We start from the raw sequence: 23700 nt of genomic DNA, 5'->3' as shown, positions 1-23700 counted from the left end.
CCTCGTCAGAGAATGGATCCTATTTTAAAGTCCTCCAGGGAGAGATGTTCTAAAACAGGGATAGCAAACAGCTCTCAAATCACGTGTCAACACCAGTCGATGGCTAGAAGCTGCTTAGAGCCCTGGGCTGGGAATCCCGAAGCTGCAGAACAGCGCTGTGATCTCTCCACACAGTCTGCCCTGCGTGCAAAATGGAGGCAAGGCAGCCTGTGTGCCAAGGATTTGGAGAACTCAAACCCACCCGAGTCCCCCAGGCCCATCTGATGCTTTCCCCCACTGTGGTTTCCTGGGGCCTCCCTTATTGCCAGAAATCTTGGCTTCAGCTGCAGGGAACGGAGAGGGGCTGAGGAACGCCAGGATGGTAGCTGTAGACCCAGCTCGTTGGTCTCCTGCTGGCCCCTGTGCGATTACAGCCCGAAGCCCTGAGCAGGGGAATAGAGAGTGAGTAGGGATTGGCTCGCCAGGGTCATGCCGGCTATACCTGTCTCCCCCAGGACGCTGACCCACCAGGCATACAGCAATTCTCCCTGGAAAGAGCCTGCGTATTGGGAGCTCGGGGGCCAGGCGGAGCTGAGTCCCAGGCTTGGCCCTTCCTCGCTCAAGTCTGAGCTCTCAAACCCTATTTAGTGCCCTTGACCATGGGGTAAATGGATAAAACTTCCAGCACAATGCCGGTCATTGGGCACCTGGATTCTGTCCCCAGGACCCTCCAAGGCTTGAAGACCAATCTGACGTGGGGAACCTTTGGCAACAGATAGCTCTAGGCCTGCACCCATTCCTCAAGCCAGGCTCCACCCCCGGCCTGCTGCTCTTATTCTTTCCCCCAACCCCCCTCCTCAGGGACAGAGATTGTACACTGGGCGTGCTGGATTTGGGGGACCAACCCCCATCACACCCCTGACATAGTCACTAAGCCTGGGGCAGGGCTCGGGGGAGTGGGGTTGTCTGGGGGTTGAGGTGGGAGGAGGAAAGAGAGGAAAAGCAGATGCAGAGAAGTCTGGAAGAGGCTTTCCCCTTTCAGTACCGCAGAGCCAGCCCCGCGCGGCCGCCTCCCCCAGCCAAAAGGCAGCAGAAAACATACACACATATTTGCAAGCTACAGTACAAACGAGCGGTAAACCTAATGATTCGTGATTATTATTTGAAGGGTCCCACTGTTACAGATTTATTTGTCATTTCTTGTAATAACACCAACGGTAATGAATTCATTTGTATTAATGTGAGTGTCACGCGGACTTCCGTCGAAATTCCGCATTAATTAATGTACCATTAAAACAAAGTGTCGCCCAATTAATATCAAAGGAGGTAAGGCTGCCAGGGTCCTCTTCATCTGGGTTTCATTTGTAATTCATGGTATTAGCACCCCTGCCTAATGAAAGTCATTTGCAATTCCTACCCTCCGTCATCACTCTTACTTCTCTTACTTCCTGCGGTGTGCCCTAGGAGCCGGCAAGCCCTTCAGTGGGCACCCTGGGGCCAGCAGGAGCGGAGCTGGGGAGCTCTCTGTTTCTCCGTAGAAATCGGTCTCCACATTCGTAATTCCCGGAGGGGCTTGGGAAGACCTTGGGAATGTCCTAACCAGGTTGGTCATCCGCTTGAAGTACCCAGGCAGTGTGTGGAGCCACTTTCTGTGGGTTCTGTCAGGGAAGGGGAAGCTGGTTTGTGCCTTGGTCAAGTCCCATCTTCACAGATGAGGCCGTGGCTACCCTAAGACTGCCTTTCCCGAGGCCGAGCAGAGTGCTTCGGGGACTCGGGGTCTCCATCTTTTCTCGGGGTCTGTCTAGAGTGGACTTTCTCTTGGGCTTTGTGTGCCGGGACTTCTGACTGTCCCTCAAGCCAGTGGTGGAGCCCGTGTGCCTTGGTCTACCAGGCACAGAAGACTACAGAACGGGACCCGCTTGCCGTGTTCCTCCCACACGTCCCTCAGAGGGCACCCATCTCCCCAGATCTGTGGAAACACATGCTCCATCCCACCCCAGCCTTTACAGCCCTCGTGGTCCCCTACCATGGGAAAGTTCCCAAGGACAATGGAGCGGGGTATCTTCCTTCCGCAGAGGTGTTCCTTGGGTGTCTGGGCCTCCCTGGGCCATCTTTACCCAAGCAGGAGAATGTCATCTGTGTGACCTCCGTCACGTCCCCTCCCCTCTCTGGGTCTCAGCTTTCTCATCTGTAGAGTAGTGGCTGGGGCGGCAGTGCTCCACCCCAGAGGGACCTGACAAGTCCTCTGGGAATCGAAAAACCCAGAGGCTGGGGTGGGCTGGCACTGATTTTGTTTCAAAGCTCCCCAGTTATCTTGCTGTGCAGCCCAGGGAGTGAGGCCCTGGCCTGGGTGAGTCCTCAAGTCCTTGGAAACCCCAACAATTCCAGTCTCTTTCTACCTCTTGGCTCTGAAGCCATTCCCCACCACTAACACCTCCCCCCAACCCCAGGGCCAGTGAGTTCCCACAGCCACCCTCTCTCTCTCCAGCCCTCATCAGCCCTCAGCTCCCCTACAGCCATGTGTGCACACCCCCCTCCCCGTCCCCACTGCCTGTCCGCCCTTAAGCCCCTAGGCTCCAGGTGACAGGTTCCACTTATCGCGTCATACCGCCCAGCAACAGTAGCCACTGGGATCGGGATCAGGGATCTAAGAGGGAAAACCCGCGCCAGGCCTAACCTACTCCTCATGCCTGCCCAGGCCTCTGCTGCCTCCTTCATCCACCCCTTCAGAAAGCACGCCCCAGCTGGGGACAAAGGGGCACACTGGTGGGTGGAGCCTGAAAGGGGGGGAGGAGAGATGAGCCGAAGTTGTATTGCTTGAGCTGTCTCCTTATTCAGAATCCATTTATTAGCCTCAGCTTCCCATAGATGTAAGGCCTGCCCTAAGGAGATTTGCATATTCATTTTGTTTAACATGATTCATCATCATGCAGGGGAATGAATTTGGGGGCTGGGAGATGGAGCCCCATTTGTGAGCCATGGAGCTGTGCACAGAGAGCTCAGGGTACCAGTGGAGGCACGACACACCCGGTGGGCTCCACTGGGACACAGATGGGGTGCATGCCACTAGGAAGATTCCCCCTGGCCTTTTATCCAGACCTTTTGTCTCTGCAGAGACCAGAGCAAGGACCTCAGCCTTCAGAAGCATCCCCTTCCCTTCCAGACCTCTCCACCAGAAGTAATGTTTGCAAAGCACTTTACAGTTTATAGACTCTTACACCCACGCCAAGAGGTAACAACAATATGACAGAGCCTAAGATTTATTGAGCACCTGTTTTGCACTAAGTACTCCTCATGCATTATCTTCTGTAAGCCTCACGATAATCAGTGAGACAGGTTTTCTTAGTATGCCCATCTCACTGAAGGAAACTGGGGTTCAGAGAGGTTGCCTAACTTCCCTGAAGTCACACAGCAAATAAGGGCTGGAGCTGGGACTCAAACCACAGTTTCCCTGTTGGTTTTGCTCCTTCAAAGCCTCCCTTTATTATGTTTGTCTTCCTCCGCATAAATGGCCACATGTAATTGCTCATGACCATAGTTCCGCCGGAGCGATGAAGAGTATGAGTGTGCGCTATGTTATCCGATAAATGTGTTTGGGATCAAAGGATGGAAGAAGCTGACTGCTCCTGATAACTCACTCTCCCACTTCCAGCCCCTTCCTGGTGACCTCTGACACCTGTCAACTTCGGAACCTGGAACCTCGGATGACCTAAGTCATTCCGTGGCAGCGTCCTTAAACGTCATCGGGAGGCCCTGGCACTTAGCCAGAATGCCAGGGTCCCAGTTTCTCAAGGTCATCTTGGCCATCTGCCTGCGTCCTAGACCCTGGTACACTTTGCTCGCTTGTCACTGAGAATAATATAGCATGGTGGGTAGGAGCTTGGGCCCTGGAGCAGCCTGTCTGGGTGCAAATCCCCGGATTCCTGCTTATTACCACATGGCCTTAGACATCTGGAAAAGGGGTGGTAAAAGTGTCTGCTTCAAGGTTTCCACGAGGATTGTACAATATAATGTGTGGAAAGTGTTTAAAACAGGGTCTGACATATAGGCTGTCTTCAGTAGATGTGCGTTATTACCTTAGACCAATGGAAGTCTTTTTCTTATCTAAAAAAAAAAAAAAAATCCCAGGAGACTCCTTGCATCTACTGATTGCCATCTTCCAGAATCTACCAAGTCTCAAAACCACCTCATGCCTCAGCTGAACCCTATTTGTGTCTGGAACTCAGCCGCCTGCAGTCCTGGGCTCAGGGACAGTGTCCTAGCACCCAGACAACCCAGCTTCTGGACTCCAGGGGAGCTTTTTAGAGAGGACTCTTCTATAGGTCACATCATACCTTTCCCTAGTTGTTTTTTTAACTTGTCTACTTCCGCAGAAGATGGTGATTTTTATTTTGACCTTTGAGTTTTCAGAGTACTTTCTGCACTGTTAGCTTGTTTGATCTCCCCTGCAGCTCTATGTGGGAGGCAGTACAGGAATTGCTATACCCATTTACCAGGTGGGAAAACTGAGGCATCAATCAGTGTTTGCATTAATGCTCTGTGACAACAGAGAAGGAAGTCCTGTGGATTGTTATGGGCAAGACAGAACGTGACCCAGCACTTGAGGATTGTTTCTGGACTTTTTTCTTTTTTTTTTCCAGTCAGGCCAACAGGCATGGGGAGTAATCATCACCTAATGGAAGGTTCCTGGTCTCCAGAAGCTGGTTTCTAAGTCCCTGCTGGGGGAGGGAGGTGGGGAGGCTCCCAGGAGCCAATCAGCCTAACTCTCAGGTTGGGGAAGGGTGGGAGAGTAAGGCTGAACACTGAGGTCTGGAACCCCGCACCTCCGCTCTCACTCCTCCCACGCCACAGAGAGAGAAGTTGAAGCCGGTTCCCTGAGGGAGGGGGTGGCGCTGCCTGGTGTTGAAAGCAGCATGTTGCAGGGACTGGGGCTCCCCCACCATGGTGGCCCTTCTGTCCCCTTCTCTCTGCATGTGGCCTTCAGCCGGCCGCTGGGCTGGTCAGCCAGCAGTGCACTGTCCAGGAGGCGTCCTGCCCTGTGCTGCCACGTTCTCCCTTCCTCAGCTCCTGCGGGTCAGTGAGTGAGAGGGTGTCGAGGGTGGTGTCTGGGAGAAGGCGGGTCATGGACAGCCCTGGAACGTGGTGCTAATGGGAGGTGGCACTTGGTGGCAGAGGGGACTGTCTTGGAACTCTGTGACCACTCATTATACAGGAAGGTCAAAGGGCTGGGCTGGGCTTGCTGCAGTGAAGGGTGAGAAAAATTGCTTGGGGTCTCCTTAAATCTCTGAATTAGGAGGAGCTGGGGCCATTTCACAGTTGAGGATCATACCTAGCTCTAAAAAGCAAGCTTCTGAGAAGAAGGGAAGGAGGCCCCAAGTGTCTCTTGGATGAGGCTTCTTCTCCCAGTCCTGCACACACAGTGTCTTGTGAAGGCCATGGCCCATGTGTGTGGGGCAGGGAGAGAATGTCTCAACCCCAGCCTGGGCGCATGTGCCTAGAAGCCCAGGGAGCCAACAGACATTTCTGGGAAGGGAGTGTCCATCTCTGTGTGCCGGACGGTGATGCCTGCTCTCCAGGGAAACTATCCGAAGGAATTTGGTGGGAAAGACAGCGCCGTGAGCAAAGGCTAGAGGTGGGCCCACACTCTGGGGGCTGCCAAGTAGAACAGTCCAACTGAAGCAGAGGCTCTCAGTGGGGCAAAAATGAAAGATGAGTGTAGAGAAGGAAGCTTTGGTCAAACTGCAGTGATGTTCGACGTCCAGGAAACCTTGCCTTGGAGGGAAAAGGAGCCAGTGATGGTGTCTGAGAAAGAGAACAAGATGGGAGAGCCGTGCTTTAAGGCAGTGACTTTCTGGGATCAATTACAGGGTCATGGCCGAAAGAGAGGAGGGGCTGCAGTGGGCCAGCCATGGGGAGATACATTTTTTCCACCTTTCTATTAATTTTTATCAAGGTCATGGTTGCACGAGTGGAAAAGTCAAGGAGTACAGCTAGGTTTATGATAAAAACACCCTTTCCCATTCCTGATTCCCTGAGACAACCTCTTTCAACTGCTGATAGTTACCTTCTTATTTCCAAATCGCATGCATATACATTTTTCAGTTTTAGACATTGTCGCTTTAGACATTGACTTCTAGCTCTGAAGGGTGAGAGGCACTTTTACCCCACCCTTGACCTCGTCTTTGCTGCACATGCACACACCCCCCGTCACGTGCTCCACCTATCCCCCCAGCTTAACCGTAGCTCGCACAGCATTTAGTGAATACAGCATCGTGCTGGTGCAAATATTACTCAAGCTGATACAGCACGTTCCTTAATTATATTTCCTTTTCTGTTTTCTGTAGGATTAATAATTATCACCTTTTTGTTTGTTTGCTTAGAGTTCTGTGAAGCTATCACTTATTCTAAATAGTCGGACATAATTAAGTACCTCCTCTTGGTCTATTAAAAGTATACTGATTTTTTATCGGTTTGTATTTCTCTTGGCAACATTCACCTTGGAGCGTCCATCTGCCTGCTCTAGTCCAGTTTGGCTGCTCTTCTGGAGGCTGAGTGGTGAAGAGGCCTGTGTGGAATAGGCATGGGGGAGGGGGGGATAGGGGAATCACCCAGTGAATTTCTTTGTCTCTTTCTACATGGTTCCCATATTTTCCTTTTGGGGTTACACCCTCAGGTTAGTGGGAGAACACCCTTCAGTAATTTCCTAAAAAGAGATTCATGGGAACTTTTTTTTTTTACTCTGTTTGAAAAAATGTGTTTATTCTATATGCATATTTGTTGATAGTTTGGCTGGGTATAGAATTCTAGAATGAAATAGTTTTCCTCGTAATGTGACATCATTTCTCCTTTGCCTATAATGTTGCTGTTAAGAACTTCTGTGTCATTTTGGTTCCTGACCCTTTGAGTGTAGTCTTTTGTTTTCTCTCTGAAAGTGTCTGAGATTTTTTTTTAAAGACTCTGTGTTTGGAAACTTCGTAGTTCTAAGCCTCAGTGTGGGTCTCTCTTCCAAACACATAGTGGCCTTTTTCCATCTGGAAACATGTCCTCCAGATCTGGGAGATTTTCTTACCTCTCCTCCCAGATAATTCCCTTTCCTTCCCTTACCCTGTTTCGTCTCTCTGGACCCCCTATTAGTTGGGTGTTGGATCTTCTGAACTGCTTCTCTGATTTTCTTATTTTTCTCCCCTCTTCTCTATCTCTTTAAGTTTTGTCCTACTTTTGGAGAAATTTATCTTCCAACTCTTCTGTTAAGTTTTTCATTTCTACTATCTCTTCCTCTTGGAATATTCTTATTTCAGAGATGCTATGTCTTGTCTCTCTAAGGATGTCAAAGATACTTATTTTTGTTATTCCTTCCCACTGCCCCCCCACCCCCATCTCTGTCTTTCACATTAGAGGCTCCTCTCAGATGTTTCATGACCCGTAGTTGCTTGTTTATATTTAAGCTTGAGTTGACATTTAGCCAGCTAGAAGCCTGCTGTGTGTGTTAGGGCAGGGCAAGGTGGAGTGCTGTTGTTGACCAGTGGACTTCACCATGGGTGATTAGGTGAGGACCTCGCTGTTTCTTTTCAAGAATTCTACCATGTTAACATTTGTGTTTATCTTTCTGTTGGACCAGTTTCCCTATCTCCTGCCTGGCTGTCAGTCTTCAAGAGGCTGACTGGCTAAAGAGGCCTGATCAGGGATGGGAGTAGAGGGGAGAAGCAGATTTTCATTTAACCTCCCTGTTTTCAGTGCCTCGTCCAGAGCCCAACTAACTCAGTGCCTCAAGAAAGTAAACCTCCTGTCTTCACAAATCGGGGAAGGCATTTGGGAGTCTGACTCCTCTTTAAAGATTTGCAGTTGGTCTTCCTGGTTTTGGCCTCACCTGGCGTCTCCAGCTCCTGAGATTTTCCAGGGTTGTGAGTCCCCAGCCTGAGCCTTGGTCTGCCCCCTCTTTCCTGAGGCAGTCTCAGTTCCATCTGTTTCCAGTTTCCAGGATTTTGTCAGCATCTCTCATCTGCTGTTGCCTCCTCTCCTGTTCTTTTTGTCCTTGTGGATCTATGCATTTTTAATTTTTGTATTGTCATTTTGGTGAGGGGTTTGGACAAAAACAGAAATAAATGAATGTGTTCAATCTGCTCTGTTGAATGGGAAATCCCGATTCTGTTAAAACATTTATTGAATGCCTTCTGTGTGCTAGTGACAGCACTAGGTGTCACCGCAGGGGTGGCCAAGGTAAATAACAAAGAGAAAAGGAAGGATTGGGGGCATATGGAAGGAAGAATTGATAGGTACAGGTGCCTGATGAAGAACGGGGGGCAAGAGAGAGGGGCAAGGGGCGCCTGGGTGGCACAGCGGTTAAGCGTCTGCCTTCGGCTCAGGGCGTGATCCCGGCGTTACGGGATCGAGCCCCACATCAGGCTCTTCCGCTGGGAGTCTGCTTCTTCTTCTCCCACTCCCCCTGCTTGTGTTCCCTTTCTCGCTGGCTGTCTCTATCTCTGTCGAATAAATAAATAAAATCTTTAAAAAAAAAAAAAAAGAGAGAGGGGCAAGTCCAAGATCACTCTGGTAGGCGAAGACCCTTGCAGACACGGAGAAGTCAGGAGGGGCCGTAAGTCAGCACTTTGATGCGTGTCTTCCTGGGATTCAGAAGGGGCAGTACACAGCGGGGGGCCGAGAAGGAGGGAGAGACTCAGCGGTGGGAGAGCACTGAGCCGGCTCCAAGGAGTGGAATAGCTGGGAAAATACTCGACTCATGTCAGGGTGTGTGGGACTCAGAGCTCAGGCTTTTGGGGCTCCTTCTGCCCACAGAGCCGGTGCCTCCACCTGGCAGCCTGCCCGGCTCTCGAGCAGACCCAGCACATTTTGGAGTCTCACGCACATCATCCAAGAGAGAGCAGACGCTAATGGAGAGAAGAGATGTTGCGAGATGATCTCTCCCTGACTCTGCAGAGGGAGGTGCTGGAGAGTGTGCTGTATGCATGCAGGCGTGTGCACGAGCTGGCGTGCCCACCCTCTCCCTGACTGACTGGGGCCACCTGAGACAGCCATCGAGGCCCGGTGGGTACTTGCCTCTCCACATTCCCCTCAGAGCGCCGTTGCTCTCTTTGGACCTGCTCTCAGCTGGAGCCCACATGCTCTTTCTTGCCTCTTTGAGAAAGAAATACAGCCCACATCTCCCACAGTCCCCATTTCTCCCCCTCCCTAAGCTGGAATGCCACAAAACCTCTAAAACTTTACATTTGGAATGACACCCTCCCCAAGAACCCAGTAGCAGGCCCCTGCCTCCAGAGTCACCAGAGAAGTGACACCTGCTTTGGCATTCCACAGAAACTAAAACACAGGTGCCCCTCCCTTTGCCCCAGGAGCCCCCTTGTCAGAGAGGCCTTTACTTCTGACTCGACTTCTTGACACGGTGGGAGCCCATTTCCTGATTCCCAGTGGAAGTGTGCAAATTTTGAGATGCTCTCTTCCTTCTGAATTTTTGGGGGGGCTTAAACTCCCCATCAGCACTCCCTTCTCTATGCAGACTACCTGGAGCCCCCCGTCTTCAGCCCCCACGTCACCCCAGCCTTTCCAGAGAGGAAAGTGAATGAATCAGCCCTGCTTGAGCAGGGGCCCTGAGCCCACTCTCCACCCTCTCTTTGGGGTCCCTGAGGTTTGGGGACACAGAGGTGACCTGAACTTGAATCCTAATTCCACCACTTATTTACAAGCTGTGTGACTTGAGACGGGTTGCTCCATTTCTCTGAGCTTTCAACTACCGCCCCCCCAAAAGGAAGGGATGAGATAAGATTTGTTGACCCCCCCAGGCCTGAGGGTACAGAATTGAGCCCCCCCCAACCTGGCCTCGGGGGCCCAGCAGCCCAGCCTCTGAGCAGCACACGCGCGTTCCAGGAGCGTCTGTTCCCAGCTCAGATCCACCGAGGTGCCTGCACCTTGTCAGAACTCCATCTGTCAGGAATTTATTACTAATGCATTTTATAACAGGCTTTATAATAAGATATTAAAGACTGTGGCGGCATCCAGCAAGCATTCCATAAATATTAATAACGCCTTTAGAGATGGCACCTACGGTGGAAATGGTAGGGCTTGTTGCGGAGTTTTGGTCGAGGATACAGAATAAATCGAATTGAGGAGGGTACACAGTGAAGATGAGCGGGGATGGGGTGCTTCTCCTCTTTCTCCTATCTTCCTTTCTCTTGGCGCTATGAACTTTTATGCTTCTTTTCCTTTCTTTACAACTTTCCCTCTGCAGTGTCTTTCTCTTCCTTCTAGTTCCTTCCTCCCTCTTTCCTTCCCCCTCTCTTCTTGTGAGTGCTCTCCCGCTCACCCCCATCTCCCTCTGCTCCCCAGTTCTGCCCTTTCACCGTCCCCTCCTATCTTCCTTTGTCCCTGACGCCCAGTCACCTTCTTCTCCCTCCCCCACCCCCTTCCTTACCCTCCCTCTCCTCCTCTCTGTCTGTCAGGCCATCTTCCTCCCTTCTGCCTGCACCCCCACCGTTCCAGTGAGCACCCCGAGCCACCTCTGTAGAAGCCTGGAGTGTAATGTAACTCACACTGCATGTGAGAAGTGAGCTATTTATCATTATTATTAACGAACAAGATCCCTTGCACAGCAGAACTTTCCCAGAGTCTATTCCCTTGTCACCCCAGGAGTAGCAAAAAGATTTATTTGTCTCTGAATTGCACAGGGTGGCCCATTTACAGCAGGTCCATCAGAAGTGATGTGGAGCTTAAACGGGAACTGGAAGAGGCAGGGGCCTGCCCTGTCTGCGACCTGCCCGGAGGGGACCTCCTCTGAGAGAATCCACCTGGCAGGCCTGCGGTTTGCAGGGGTTGATGCCAAAATGCTGCTCCCCGCCTCCCAGGAGGCAGGGGCCCGGGTGTTTGGGAAGATTTCCCTTGAAAGGGCCCAGAAGCTCTGGGGGAGTGGGCAGGACTGGGCAAGGGGAGGAATGGCCATGGAAGAAGGGGTGCTGGGAGCAGAATTGGGGCGGAGAAGCAGGCCAAGAGGCCTGGAACCTTTCCTCCAAAGACCACCTGCTCCTTTTCAACAAGAAGCTGGACTCAGAGCCAGTTTCCACCATAAATTTGCAGGGAGAAGTTCCTAGAATGGGGCAGCCCACCTCAGCTGAAATGGGCCTTTTGGCCCTGCCTCTGCAGCCCAGGCCCACCCTGGCAACGGTTCTGTAGACCCCTGAGCCCCAAGCCTAGACACCAGAGGGGTACCTCCCAGGTGGGCAGAGCCGAGCTTTGTAGGGCATCCCTCCCCAGCCTGTCTTGACACTGCTGGTGTCAAGCAGTGAACGAGCTGTCCCCTGCCCACCCCTGCCACCCCCACATTCATGCTGATCACTGCAGTGACCTGACTGGATTTGCATGTTAAAAGGAGTGTCTGGGGACACTTTAAAAAGAGAGGGAGCCAGCATTCGTTCATCTAGGCTGTTTTATTCTTCTCCCCCTTATTACCTCCCTTGCCCCCAGCAGTCTAGGAGCAGTAGAAGGGAGCTTTGCTCTCTGTGGCCCAGCCGGGGCATTAAAAGGACGGAATCCCAGCAGGCAGGAGTCAGGCTGAGCCCGGGGCAGAGCTGCAGGAACAAGGAAGCCTTGCCTGGGGCTGGATGCATTCTGGGGGTACCGTGGGGGAGGAAGGAGCCGAGACTCTGGAGGACAGTGTCAGCCAAGGGGGTAGCCATAGGAAGGACAGCCCAGATGGGGTCTCTGCAGCCCAGCCAGCGACAGGAAGTGAAGTCCAGACAGGACCTGTGAAGACCAGGGCAGGGCAGGCTCTCAGAGGGGCTTGTCTCTGCTTTTCTCCCGAACTGTGCTCCATTACCATCACCTCAGCGGGGCTTCCTCGGCCCACCCGTGGCTTCTCTGCCTGTAAATGTTGGCTTCTCTGTGGCGCTCGGCTGGTCATGCTGCCCACTCCAGCCCTAACCAGATAGCAAGAACCTTCTTTTTCAAGTCCAGAAGTCCTTTTGAAGTCTTTTTCAAGTCTTTTTCAGATCCAGAAGATGGAGTTAACGGGCCAGGCCCCGTCTGATTGGCCTCTTTGAGTCAGGTGATTACCCCTGGGCCAATCAGATGTGGCCTACAAACTTGGCTGCCTAGACCCTCCGCTTGAGTGGAACTGTGGGTAATAAGAGCATCTTTCCTTGGGAAGTGTGGGCAGGGAGGCAGTGGTTAGCGTCTCTGGGCAGCGTGAGTAAAGCGCTCTATATAGGACAAGGCATCACATTTGCGGTCGTGGCTCTGCCATTCACCACCTGGGAGACCTAGAGCTGGGCACAGTCCCTCGCTTTTATCATCAGTCATCTGGGGAGACAGGACTGGATAATCCCCAAGGCTCCTTCCTGCTCCTCCACTCAAGCGGTCCCTGAGTGGTGCCCCGTCGGCCCGGCCTCTGTGTTCAGGAGCTGCCTCCAGAAGCCCTTCCCACGACCTCCTCTCCCAGGCCCTCCAGTCCCACAGGGGAAGGTCTCCCAAAGTTCCCGCACCCTGAACCCCTCTGCAGCAGCCGTGAACTCATCAACAGAGATGGTCTCTTTCTGAATTTTAAAATGCCCATTTGTCTAAGTTCATGATAAAGAGCTTGATTGGCTGTTTTTAATACCCCCCTTTAAATAGAGCTCATCTCACGCTGCTTGTGATGGTACTTTATTGCCATAATAATAATTGCAACGACCATTTATTGAGTATTGCTCAATATTGCTGTGTGCCTGGCTCGGTGAGAAGTTTTTTTTTCCCCCTACACCTTGTCTCTCATAATTTTTTTCACAACCCTGGGGGAAGGTACTGTTAACAGCTCCATTTTTACATTTTCCTTTACACAGGGAAACTGAGGCTGGAAGCATATGTTTGAGGTCTCCAGCCAGTAAGTGGAGAGGCTCGGACTCAAACTTAGGGAGTCTGACTCAGGCCATGTGAGCCACCAAGTTTTACTGCCTACAGCATACTCGGAAGCCCAGATACCCCTGGCACCGTAGAGGAAATCTGCTTGCGTGGAAGGTGTAGACCTTTAAAGAGGCGCGTCTGCACATTTGCATGAAGCGGCAGCTGGGTGCCTGGAGAAGCCCCCAGGATAGGTGCCGATGAGCGCCCCCCCCCCCCATATCCCTGATAGAGCATGGCGCCCAGGACCTGAAATGCGGGAAGTCAGCAGTCTTTTCTCTCCAATGGCTTGTCCCTTCCAAGTATATGAATGGCTCTTTGCCAGGCCCATTTAAAACCTTTTCTAAGTTATGCAGAAATTAAATGGGTTTTCACTGCAGGGCATGAGACATAATCTAAGAAGGTCAGACACAGGACCATTCCTTCTTTTCCCCCTTTTCCCCTGTCTTCTTGGATCTTGCTTTTAAATTGTCTGATCAGTTGCCCAGAGAGCCTTTGCCCCGGACCATGAGGTACGCATGGGTGAAATGTCCCCTCCTCCCCGAGGCAGGGGGCCAGAGAGCTGACATTCTCGAGGGAGCCATCCCTCTCCTCTGGGCACTGGCTCCTTGTGGGGAGTGGTCTGAAGTGCTGTCGAGCTCCCTCCCAGGGGGCTGCCTGCTCAGAAATCAGGACATGTCCATCCCTCTCATGGCAGAAACCCCAGGCCCTGTTGGAATGTTTTGTTCTGGAGTGTGGGACTGACTCACGTGCTCACGTGCGATGTGCATATAGGACTCGAGGGGACAGGGGGACCGCGGGAGAACCGTAGTTGAGCTCAGAGACTTTAAAGATCTCCTCAAGACCAGTGCCATCATGGCAACACGTCGGGGGCAGGGGCGGCTCCACCAAGCCCAGCACCAGGGGAGCTCAGACTTCAGGGCTCTTTCTGCACCTGGTGGCCCAGGGTGTGTGTCTGCAGAGTACCTGCACCCATCAAGTCCCCCAGGAAACAGTTCATCTCCGTTACAACAAAGGCATTTCAGTGAAGAGACCATGACAGAGGGCATGCAGGGCTAGGGGGCATTACGGGATGTGGAGGCACCTGGGACCAGCAGCAGCCCTTCAGGCTGGAGTGGGAAGGCGAGGGGATAGTGGGGCTTGAGGAGCCCCCTGAAGGCTGCGGCCAGGGAGGAGGGGCCGCTGGCCTGGAGCTGGAAGGAGTGGGAAAGTAATACCCAAACTCTCCTCCTGCCTCTTTCCCAAACTCTGAGCTCCTACCAGCACCCTCCCCAGGCAGAAGCCAGCCTACAAGGGAGCCTGGGGCTGATGGCAGTCCACTGAGGTCTCCCTGGGGTGGGGAGGGGGAGACAGAGCAGGGTACTCAGTGCATGTGGACAGGGAATGCCCAGCACAGTATCACCATTAATATCCATAGTGCTTCTTGACACCTGCCTTTCCTCCCCTCGAAGCCATTCTTGTCTGCAGTCCTCTGGAAGACACAAGACGACAACATCACAACTGCCCGTTTCTGAGCACTTGTTATACGCCAGGAAATTTACACTCAGGAGCTCATGTTCTCTTCACCCTAACCCTATGGGATATTATTAACTTCAGTGGATAGAGAGGGGATTAAGGATCAGAGAGATTAAGTAACCCAAAGACACACAGCAAGGCTGGGGTTCCGACAGAGTCTGTCGATCCCTGAAATCCTGGCTCTTGTCTGCTCTGCCCCCTTGTACACTTGATTCTCTTCTGGAGGGAAAGANNNNTCTGTTTTCCAAGCAACCGAGCTGAGGAGGGAAGGTCTAGCAAAGGAATAGGAGGTTCAGAAGCCCCGAGGTGTGAGGCAGCCTGCTGGGTTTGAGAAGTACAGATAGTTCTACCTACCAGAAAATATTAAACCGATAAGAACAGACGCTACACGTGATCTTAACCAGAAGGCCAAGAAGGGATGCCTGCCAGGAAATACAGTATGAAGGAAGGGACAGGGCCGGACCATGAGGGCCTGTGTTCTGTGCAGAGGGCACTGGGGAGTCATGGATGGTGTGGAGGAGAGCGGCCTCCCTGTCTGCTTCCTGTCCTCTGTGCTGGCGGGAGGACAGGTTAGGAGCCTGTCCATTCAGCTTGGCACTTGCCTCGTGATGGGGGAGGGTCAGCACACTCAGAAAGAAACAGTGGCTGCCCCATAGTCCTGTCCTCCAGAGGCCCCTTCCAGCCCAACTGGGGGTCTTACAAAACACCCTTGCCTCAAGCGGATGGTCCTGGGGAAGAGCTGCCAGCATGTCCCAGTGAAAGAAGCTGCTCCAAGCAATATGACACAGGGCCCAAGTCATGGCCAGCAGCACAGGGAGCAGGCAGCAGTGTGGGTGCCCTCCTGCAAAGGAGCCCTACAGGTGTCAGAAGGGACCCAGTCATCTTCATGGGACCAGGAATATTGTCTGTGCCATCAGGGATCTGACGGGCTAGTCCCACCCTGCTGGCTGGGAGGGGCCACTCCTGGGGGCAGTTGAGCTCAGCGTCATAACCGAAGAGGAAGTATTTCTTACAGAGCCTGAGATCATTGGCTTAGACTTAGCCAGCCCTGAGTTCCAGGCCCTCTTCTACCACCGCCTGGCTGTGTGACTTGGGCAAGCTACTTAACCTCTCTGAGCCTTAGCTTCCTTTTCAAAGGACAGTCAGTCGGTGGGAGCAGGGATTATTTGTACCCTTTTGTCTCTAGGAAGAGCCTCATTCGATTGCCTATCTCCAGGTGTGCCCAGAGCCCACTAAACTATGAATAAATTCCCTCGCCCCATATTCCACTGGCACGGCTTCCGTGCCGGGCACTGTGGTGGGCGCTGCGGTGATAAGAGCTGGCAGTCGGGCAGAGAGGCAAACCGAGCCTGAGCCCACGCTGAGTGCTCCCAAAGCCCCTCGTCTGTGTCTTCAAAAGGGATACTGAACACCTGCCATGTGCCAGGCCCTGTGCTAGGCAAGGCAGCTGGAGCCCTGCGGCTTCCGTGGGGCACACGTGCTGTGAGGGAAGACAGGCACTGACCAAGGAATTACGGAAGATAGGTGGGTGGTGAAAATCCCCTGGGCGAGGTGGGAACCTTAGTATAAACCGTGGTGGAGGGTGGGGGCGTGGTAGGGGCTGACCTGCCTTAGAAGTGGAGAAGGCTCCAAGAGGACCTCACATTTAACCAGAGACCCCAAGTCAGAAAAGGGCAGGAGTCTATGCACGGTGTGTAGCAGAGGGAATTGTGGTAGGCTCCCAGGAGGTGGTACCATTCGAGTGGGTCTTGTGGGTCTCTCGTGGAAGGCTGCCGTGGCCCAGGGATGGTATGTGGATGCCCTACCCCAGGGCAATCCAGGTAACCTCTGTGGTGCCAGGCAAAGCCCTCGGGGTCCCCCACCACCCGCCTGTGTCACACACCTCTCAGCTCCCCGCCCCGGAAGCCTCCTGACATGCAGACTCTCGGGTGCCCCCCAGAGCAGCCCCAGGCCTGGGGTTTGGGCAGCCAAAGGGCTCTGAACAGAGGAAATGACACCGCCAAGAAACAGGGGCTTGGGGACCAAAAGGCCCTCATCCAGAACGCCAGGATGAGCAGGTCATCTTTAGAACGGGTGCTGTTATAGCCACCAGGAGGCCATCAAAAAAAGGGAAAAAAAATAGATACTGCATTTTAAGTTCCTCTGAACCCTCTTAGAATAAAAATGACAAAGCCGCGGGTCTGGTTGGCTGGAGGGACGTGGTTAATGGGTTTTGGGGGAATAGTCACTGACAAAGGCAGCTGATCTGAGCACCACTCACCCTTTCGTTTGCTTTGCTTCACCCCCAGAACACGCCGGTGGGGACGCCCATCTTCATCGTGAACGCCACGGACCCCGACCTGGGCGCAGGGGGCAGCGTCCTCTACTCCTTCCAGCCCCCCTCCCCGTTCTTCGCCATCGACAGCGCCCGCGGCATTGTCACCGTGGTCCGGGAGCTGGACTACGAGACCACGCAGGCCTACCAGCTCACCGTCAATGCCACAGTGAGTCCCGCGCCGGATGTCTGCCTCCTCCCACCCTGGGAGAGAGCCACGGGACACCAGCGTCCTTCCCAGCTGGTCAAAGCTCTATAATAGCCATGCTGGCAACAGTCATAATAAGAACGGGAGCGGTGCTATGCCGAGCATTCAAATGGACTGTCTCCATTAAACCCCATGGCAGCCCTGTCTCATACGTAATATTGTTACCCATTTTACAGATGAGGAAACTGAGGCCCAGGAGCAATTCAGGTCATTGCCGCTGGTAACCCAGCCGCTGCACTCCAGAGCCTGCACTGGGAACCCTGCAGGACGTTCATGGTGTGGGTGTCCCCTCACTCTCTGGAACCTCAGACAGAGGTGGCAGCCCAGCGGTGTCCTGACACCACCCTATATGCCACAGGGTCCTGAGTAGTGAGTGATGCTTACACAAGAGGGCCCACCCGTGTGCACCAACCATAATGCTGGGTCCTGGGAATTCTGGGATTAGTCAGTCAGAAGAGGGAGGAGTGAGAGGGGAATAATTGTCTCATTTTATGGCTGACACCGTTGAGACTCACAAGCCGATGAGTAGCGGGGAGCAAAAACGCAAACCCAGTTTGTCTGACACCAGTCCAGTGCCCCGTGGCCGGGAGTTTCTGAGTTTCCAGATCATCACAGCCGCTTGGCCTCTGTCGCCTGCTGTTCACGAGGGCCTGGGGGACAGGCAAGTGACACCCCAAGTGGGCTCCTAGTCCTGCACTCCTCCCTTGCAGGCTCCTCCGTCTGTCTCCAGGCACAGCTGGGACCTTCAGCAGGCAGCAGGCCTATTGTCCCTTCAGTTTCTGTTTAAAAAGCTCAGGCCGAGAGTGAAACAAGTTATAGGAGTCCCTCTTGACCTGTCAGGACCCATTTGCCTGACCCCCAGCACCCCCACCCCAGCCCCCTGTCACAGCAGTAGGGACGCTGGGGGCTCCACTTGCAAGTCACAGAGCCCGGATCCTGGGGTGAGACACATGGACTAGGTCCGGTTTGAAAGACGGTGTTCCCCCAGGCTTGGGCAACATGTAGAGTCCCCAGAAACCAGGAAATGCCCACTTTTCCTGGGGAGGCCACTGCGGGTGCCATTCACATTCTTTTCTTCTCCCCTGATTAAGTGGGGGTTCCTGGGAGGTCGTGTGTCTGGCTCTTTGTAAACCTGACATCTGGGATCAAGGGGGCGTGCAAGCCCAGAACCCACTCTCTGCATGCACCTGTGCCCTTGTGCGCCGCCTCACACCCACACACAGCCGTGCTGCCCCTCCAGCCGCTCTGCATTTGCTCACACCGGGGCCCAGAGACACACAGACGCTTGCGCTCTTTCTTGCTATGAGCCTGTCCCTGTCGAGTAATTTCTGTCTTCCATGAAAATGGCTTTGGGCAGGCAGGGAAAAGACCAGAGCCGGGCGCAGGCAAGAACCTGGGTGGCCGGACCCATCAAGAGGCCTGGGCTCCAGCTGAGATGGTGAATACAGTTAATCTTGCCCGCGATCAGGCCTTGGAGCAGTGGGACAGGAGGGGCCCTTCCACGCGGAGGGCTCCCCCACCTGTAGCACGGTCCCCTCAGGACTGGCACTGCACCCTTGGCGGCTGGACATTTCCCCAAGGAGATTCTCCTGTGTGGCCTCACAGGGAGCAGCATGGGCTCCCAGCCACCCCTGGGTGGGCACCAGGTGGGGAAACAGGAGGAATTCCCTGGGAGTGGCTGCTGAGAGCTGCGGGCCCCAGAGTGCCAGCTGGGAGCCTGGCGAGGTGCCTGCCCTGCCAGGGATGTCCACTGCCATCCCCTTTCCCCAGCCACGGAGTCCAAAGTAGGCTGGATCTGTGGCAGGAGCAGGGCTGGGGGCCCCGAGACTGGGGGATGGGGAGAGCAGGTGCCAGGCTGAACGAAGCCACCTACGCGCAAAGCCTGGTAGTGGCAAAAGAGAACCACTGGCCTCCCCTGCTCAAAGGTCAAGGGACTTTCTGTTCCTCCCACCCTGGCCCTGTCTGCCTGGTTGTTCGGGCCCCTGACGGAGAGCTCTCACACCATGGGCTGCCCCGAAGCCTGGGCTGTGGGTTCCATTGTCTTGGAGCCCAAGAGGCTGTCTCCCCAGTGTACCCTCTGCTCTGCCCCTCCCGCGTCAAACTCTCCTCACTGCTGCACCCAGTCCTCGTCCCCGAAGTCCCTCGCCCTCTCCGCGGTGCCCCTGAGGACTCTTAGGACAACCTGCCCTCCCTTCCCAGAGGCTCCGCCGCACCTCTGTATTTGGAGCGCGGGAGCAGGCTCCAGGCTTGTTGTAATGGGGGGAAGGCTTTGCATCGCGCCGGTCACCCAGACCCAGGGAGACCTAATCAGAGCACAGTCACTCCTCAGCTCCCAGACCAGAGACTTTACAGGCCCAAGGGTCCCTGGAGGTCCTTGCGTTGAGCCCCTTCATCTGACAGAGAAGGAAATTGAGACCCCGAGAGGGAAGAGAATTTATTTGAAGCGACCCAGCAAGTCAGGGCCTGAGCTAATGTTAGGGCCCGAAATCAGAGCAGTTAGGGCAGGCTCGTATTACGAAAGGATCTGAGTTGGGTCCTGGCTGCACACTTACCAGCTGTGGGACTCTGGGCAACTTACTCCACGTCTGTGAGTCTCCCATCTGAATAACGGGTACATGGCAGCTTCAAAAGCAAGCAAGGTGCTAGCACGTGCCCACTACGGAATCTGTAATCTGCACTAAGCGGAGTCTGCTCCGGTGGGTTATTGTCATTCCATAGCAGACGGCTATGGACCAGTTGATCATGGTGGCCTGTGTATTTTAGGGCTATACAAGCTGTGGTTTTGGTTTCCTTTGTTGGCGTAAGGCTAAATTTCCAACTGACTAGGAGGGTTTAAACATGGCCTGCCTGGCCACAGGGGGATGGCCCGCATGACCTCTCAGGATTTCTTCCTGGAGTCCCCCAGATGTCACAGGCCCTGGAGCTCCCCCTGCTGGTTCTGTCAGAAAAGTTGCTTGACCAGTAACTCTTCCGTGCAGGGGTGGGGGGTGCAGGTCTCAGAGTGGCCCCCTCTGCTGTCAGAGGGCCTTTCTTCTGAGGAACGCCCATCCTGGTCATTCCCGTGCTGCCCTGGGATGAGAGGGGGCAGGAAGTGGGCATGGTGAGGCCAGTGGCCCTCTGCCTGAATGAAGAGAAGTTGCTAAGGACAGTACCCTCTCTTTACCCCAAGCCTGTCATCCCACACCCACGACGTGTCCGGGATGATGAGGCCTCGGCTGGGCTGGGGGCAGGAGATCCGGCTGTACGCTAGCCCTGCTTTGTGACATTGGACAAGCCACCTTCTGCCGGGCCTGGGGGGCCCTGTTTGTGTTTTCCTGTACAGGTCAGAGATCACTGTGGGTTCTTCGAGTTCTCGAACTTCTGCGTACTAATGCTCTTCCTGAAGGACAATGGGAGCACATGCGTCCATGTTTGTGGACATGGGTATCATGTGTGTTCAGGTGTGTGTGTGTGTATGTGTGTGCATGTCAACAATGTCACCACCTAAGGCTGTGTATTCTTTGTCCTCTAAGGATCAAGACAAGACCAGGCCTCTGTCCACCCTGGCCAACTTGGCCATCATCATCACAGACGTCCAGGACATGGACCCCGTCTTCATCAACCTGCCATACAGCACTAACATCTATGAGCATTCTCCTCCGGTAAGACGCTCTCTGGCCCCCATGGGACGCCCCTCTGAGCATCTATTAGGGACAGGGGGCCCTGTTTGGCCGGACAGGTGCTTCCTTGGCATTTCTTACTCCCCTCAATCCCTGTGCATGTCAGGGTTGGGTGTCTTAGCCCAGTGAAAGCCTAACCTCCTGTTCCTACCACTCCACCACGCCCTGTGTCCTCACCCTCTCACTTCATCCCCAGAGGGCTCCAAGAGGCAAAAACACAAAGACTTACAAGTGTAAACTAAGGGGAGCAGTTCAGAAAGATTGATGTGGGGTGATAGGGATGCCTGCGGAACCAGCCTGGTCTGGAGAGCAGATTTGGACTCAGCCAGGCTTACCGTAACAGATCTGGGCTCAGCCACATCCCCCATGGTTCAGTCTGCCTCTCTCAGCCAACGAGCGCTGCCCAAGATGGCGGCAGTTTGCCCTCCACTCCCCAGTCCTCTCAGGCTCAGCTCTTCTCTGAGGGCACACAGCTCCAGTTGCCCCTCTAACGGCTCCGTCTTTGGATTTCTCAAGTCCCACATTTTTAAAAGAGGCATCTGATTGGTTGTGCTCCTGATTTTGTGCCATGTCACAAGGTCACAGATCTCCAGCCAGGCTATAAATTGGCTGCCCTTGGGCCCTGTGTCTGCCTCTGGTCCAGTCAGTTGTGACCGGGAGTCTTCGAGAACCAAACATGCTACTGCCCACTTGGCAGGGGCTGGGGGTGGGCAGCTTTGCTCACCCGTCCCTTGCCTGGTAGGCATCCGTGCTTCCGTGCAAAGTAGAATCAAGCACACATGCCGCGCTTCTAAATTAAGAAAAGCTGGCTCCTCTGGGCAGCTGCAACCCCTGGACATGCAGTCTGGGGAGCCGCTCTTGTGGAAAGAACGTGCCCTTCCTTTTGAGGGAACTCCGTGTGCTTGGAGGAAGGACGCACAACTGTGAGAGCCAAGCAGGGCACCCACCTGAACATGCGGATGGTAGGGGCCCCACCCGCCCATCTGCACAGGCTCACAGAATTGGGTATAAGTGAGATGCAGGCTTCCCTTGGCCAGGGTGCAGACTGTACCTGTAGGCCACCACAGGCCAGGGAAGCCCGACCTCCAGTCTGGAGACCGTGGTCCATCCTGACCATGGCATCCTCAAAGCGCTGTGCTTCCGTCTCTGGGCGTGTGGGCCACTTCCTTCTCGGGCCAGGTGTGGGCTGGAGGATCTAACAAGCCAGATGCTCTTTGGTCCTCTGCTGCAGGTGTCTGAAGCTGCATTTAGGGTAGGGGGGGACATCTCAATGCCCCCTACCCCAACCTGCTCTTTCTTAGTGGTCCATGGATAGCAGGACCTCTAGCTTTTGAGACTAAAGGCTATCTCCTTCCAAAATCTCTTTGCTACGCCCACATCTTCTCAGCCCAGGGAGGCCTTCCCTGACCTTTCAGAGGTGGGCCCCGCCAACTGCCCCTGACCCCGGACGCGCCCTTCTTAGCACTCAGTGCTCTCGGACAGCTTGCTCAACCTGTTTCCCGCTGGACCGGAAGTGTAGTTCAGCAGGGATGGGGTCTGCTGTGGGCAAAACACATCAGGGGTGCTAAGGGTGTGTGTGTGCAATGAATGAATGAATAAATGAACGAGCAAACAATCAACAGAGCAATGCTCTGGTCAGACCAGCCCTCTCACCCTCCTACCATTCTCATCACCCCCATACCTGTTCCTGTCACCAATCCAAAATCTGCCCATCTGCTGGTTCCCAACTTACTGGCCACCTTTCTTAGAATTTTCCCCCGGCTTCATCCTCACCAACCCACAGACATAGCCCGCCATTTCTTTTCCCCCGGCTCTGGTAGCGTGGCCTCTCCCTGAATTGCATAATGTATTAGTGAATTATAGTTGCACCTGTAACGTTCACCAGTGTGCGAGCGGGTTATTTGGAGTTCCTGGGATCAAGGTGCCTGAGTCTCTAGGACCTGGTCTCAGCTTCCAGGGGATCTCCCAGGACATCGGGCCCAGGGCTGAATGCAGAGAAGGTGCTCAAAGCTAACTTGTTGATTGAAGTGAGGACGTTATGGTGGCCACGCGGCCAGAGAAACTTGGAGCAGGTCCCTGCACTCACCTTGGCCAGATCCCACACACTGTGGACCACTGTCTCATTGGGAAACGGGCTGGTAATGTCTGCAGCCCTGCCTCCATTCCCTGAGGGTTTTAAGGATTGGAGAGCGCATCCTCGTGTAGAGTGCCCAGCAAGACATTCACTGGCAGTGGTTATGAGTTGGTTGTCCCTTGGGCGCTGTGAGGCCGCTAAAGCCAATGCCTCAGGCGCTCCCACGGGGCAGGTCTGAGCCCCACCACTTAGATCATGACTGGGCTCCGGGGGAGCCAGACAAGGAAGTAAGTGGGTGGTTTCGGACTCTCCCGGGCACCCACAGAATCGTCTCGCGTGCACCAGCTTGGCCTCCCCTCCCTGTGCCCACACTTGAAAGGAGCGCTCCCATTTCCATGTCTCTAGGACAGCTCTTTCTACCGCAGGCCAATTCCCTTATGCTCCAAGCCTGATTTTTCCAGGCTTCTAATCGGTTTCCATGCCTTGATCCAGACCCTGCATGTCGCTTTACAGTGTGGAACCCTGACTTAACTCCATACTTCCCAGGCCAGCCAAGGCCAAGGAAGGAGCTCCGTGGCCTGTGCCGCCTCCTCGCCCTGAGGACCCAGGCGTCCCCACTCCCAGCCTTGCCGCTGCTGGCCCGGGGCCTCCGGTGGGACCCTTGCCCACTCTGCCTCGCTCCTCCTCTTTATCTGCGGCTCCCAGCATGTCTGCCTCTCTCTATCGGTGTATCGGGCCAGCATGCCTCATCTAAAGTGTATATATTACCTAATAAAATCCTTCTTATTTGGGATTATTGCATCAAATTTTAATTTCCTCACTCGAGCAGCGGCATGTCGGCCTGCCCGTCAGTGAAGGACCGATAGAAGGTGAAAAGAGCGGATAAACTGCACAAATTACTGCTAGCTGATGCCTATCAGCCCTTTGACTGGAATTGACTGGAATTAAGGACTGAGAAATAGGATTTTCTGCTTCAGAATCTGCTGTGGCAGCTCTTGTCGGAAGTCCCCTCCAGCCCCCCCCCCCGCCCCCCAAAAGGCGCCTCCCACTCCTGAAGCAAACTGCGGTCCAC

At 54.1% G+C, this 23700-nt stretch overlaps 1 protein-coding gene and 1 pseudogene across 1 annotated transcript in view; one reads left to right on the top strand and one right to left on the bottom strand.

Annotated features, from left to right (window-relative positions):
- LOC103668017 (cadherin-23) overlaps nt 1-23700 on the top strand; it is a 264181-nt gene that overhangs the window by 110132 nt on the left and 130349 nt on the right. The window contains exons 6-7 of the mRNA XM_040624110.1: nt 16662-16856; nt 20408-20536. Coding sequence (XP_040480044.1) covers nt 16662-16856; nt 20408-20536 — 324 coding nt within the window. The remainder of the gene's footprint in view (nt 1-16661; nt 16857-20407; nt 20537-23700) is intronic.
- Nucleotides 14677-14793, bottom strand: LOC121101336 (annotated as a pseudogene).

The sequence above is a fragment of the Ursus maritimus genome, unplaced genomic scaffold, assembly GCF_017311325.1.
Source record: "Ursus maritimus isolate PB19 unplaced genomic scaffold, ASM1731132v1 scaffold_7, whole genome shotgun sequence".
NCBI classification, from domain to species: domain Eukaryota; kingdom Metazoa; phylum Chordata; class Mammalia; order Carnivora; family Ursidae; genus Ursus; species Ursus maritimus.
Note: the sequence above shows the minus strand (reverse complement) of the source record. Positions and strands in the feature narration are given on the sequence as shown.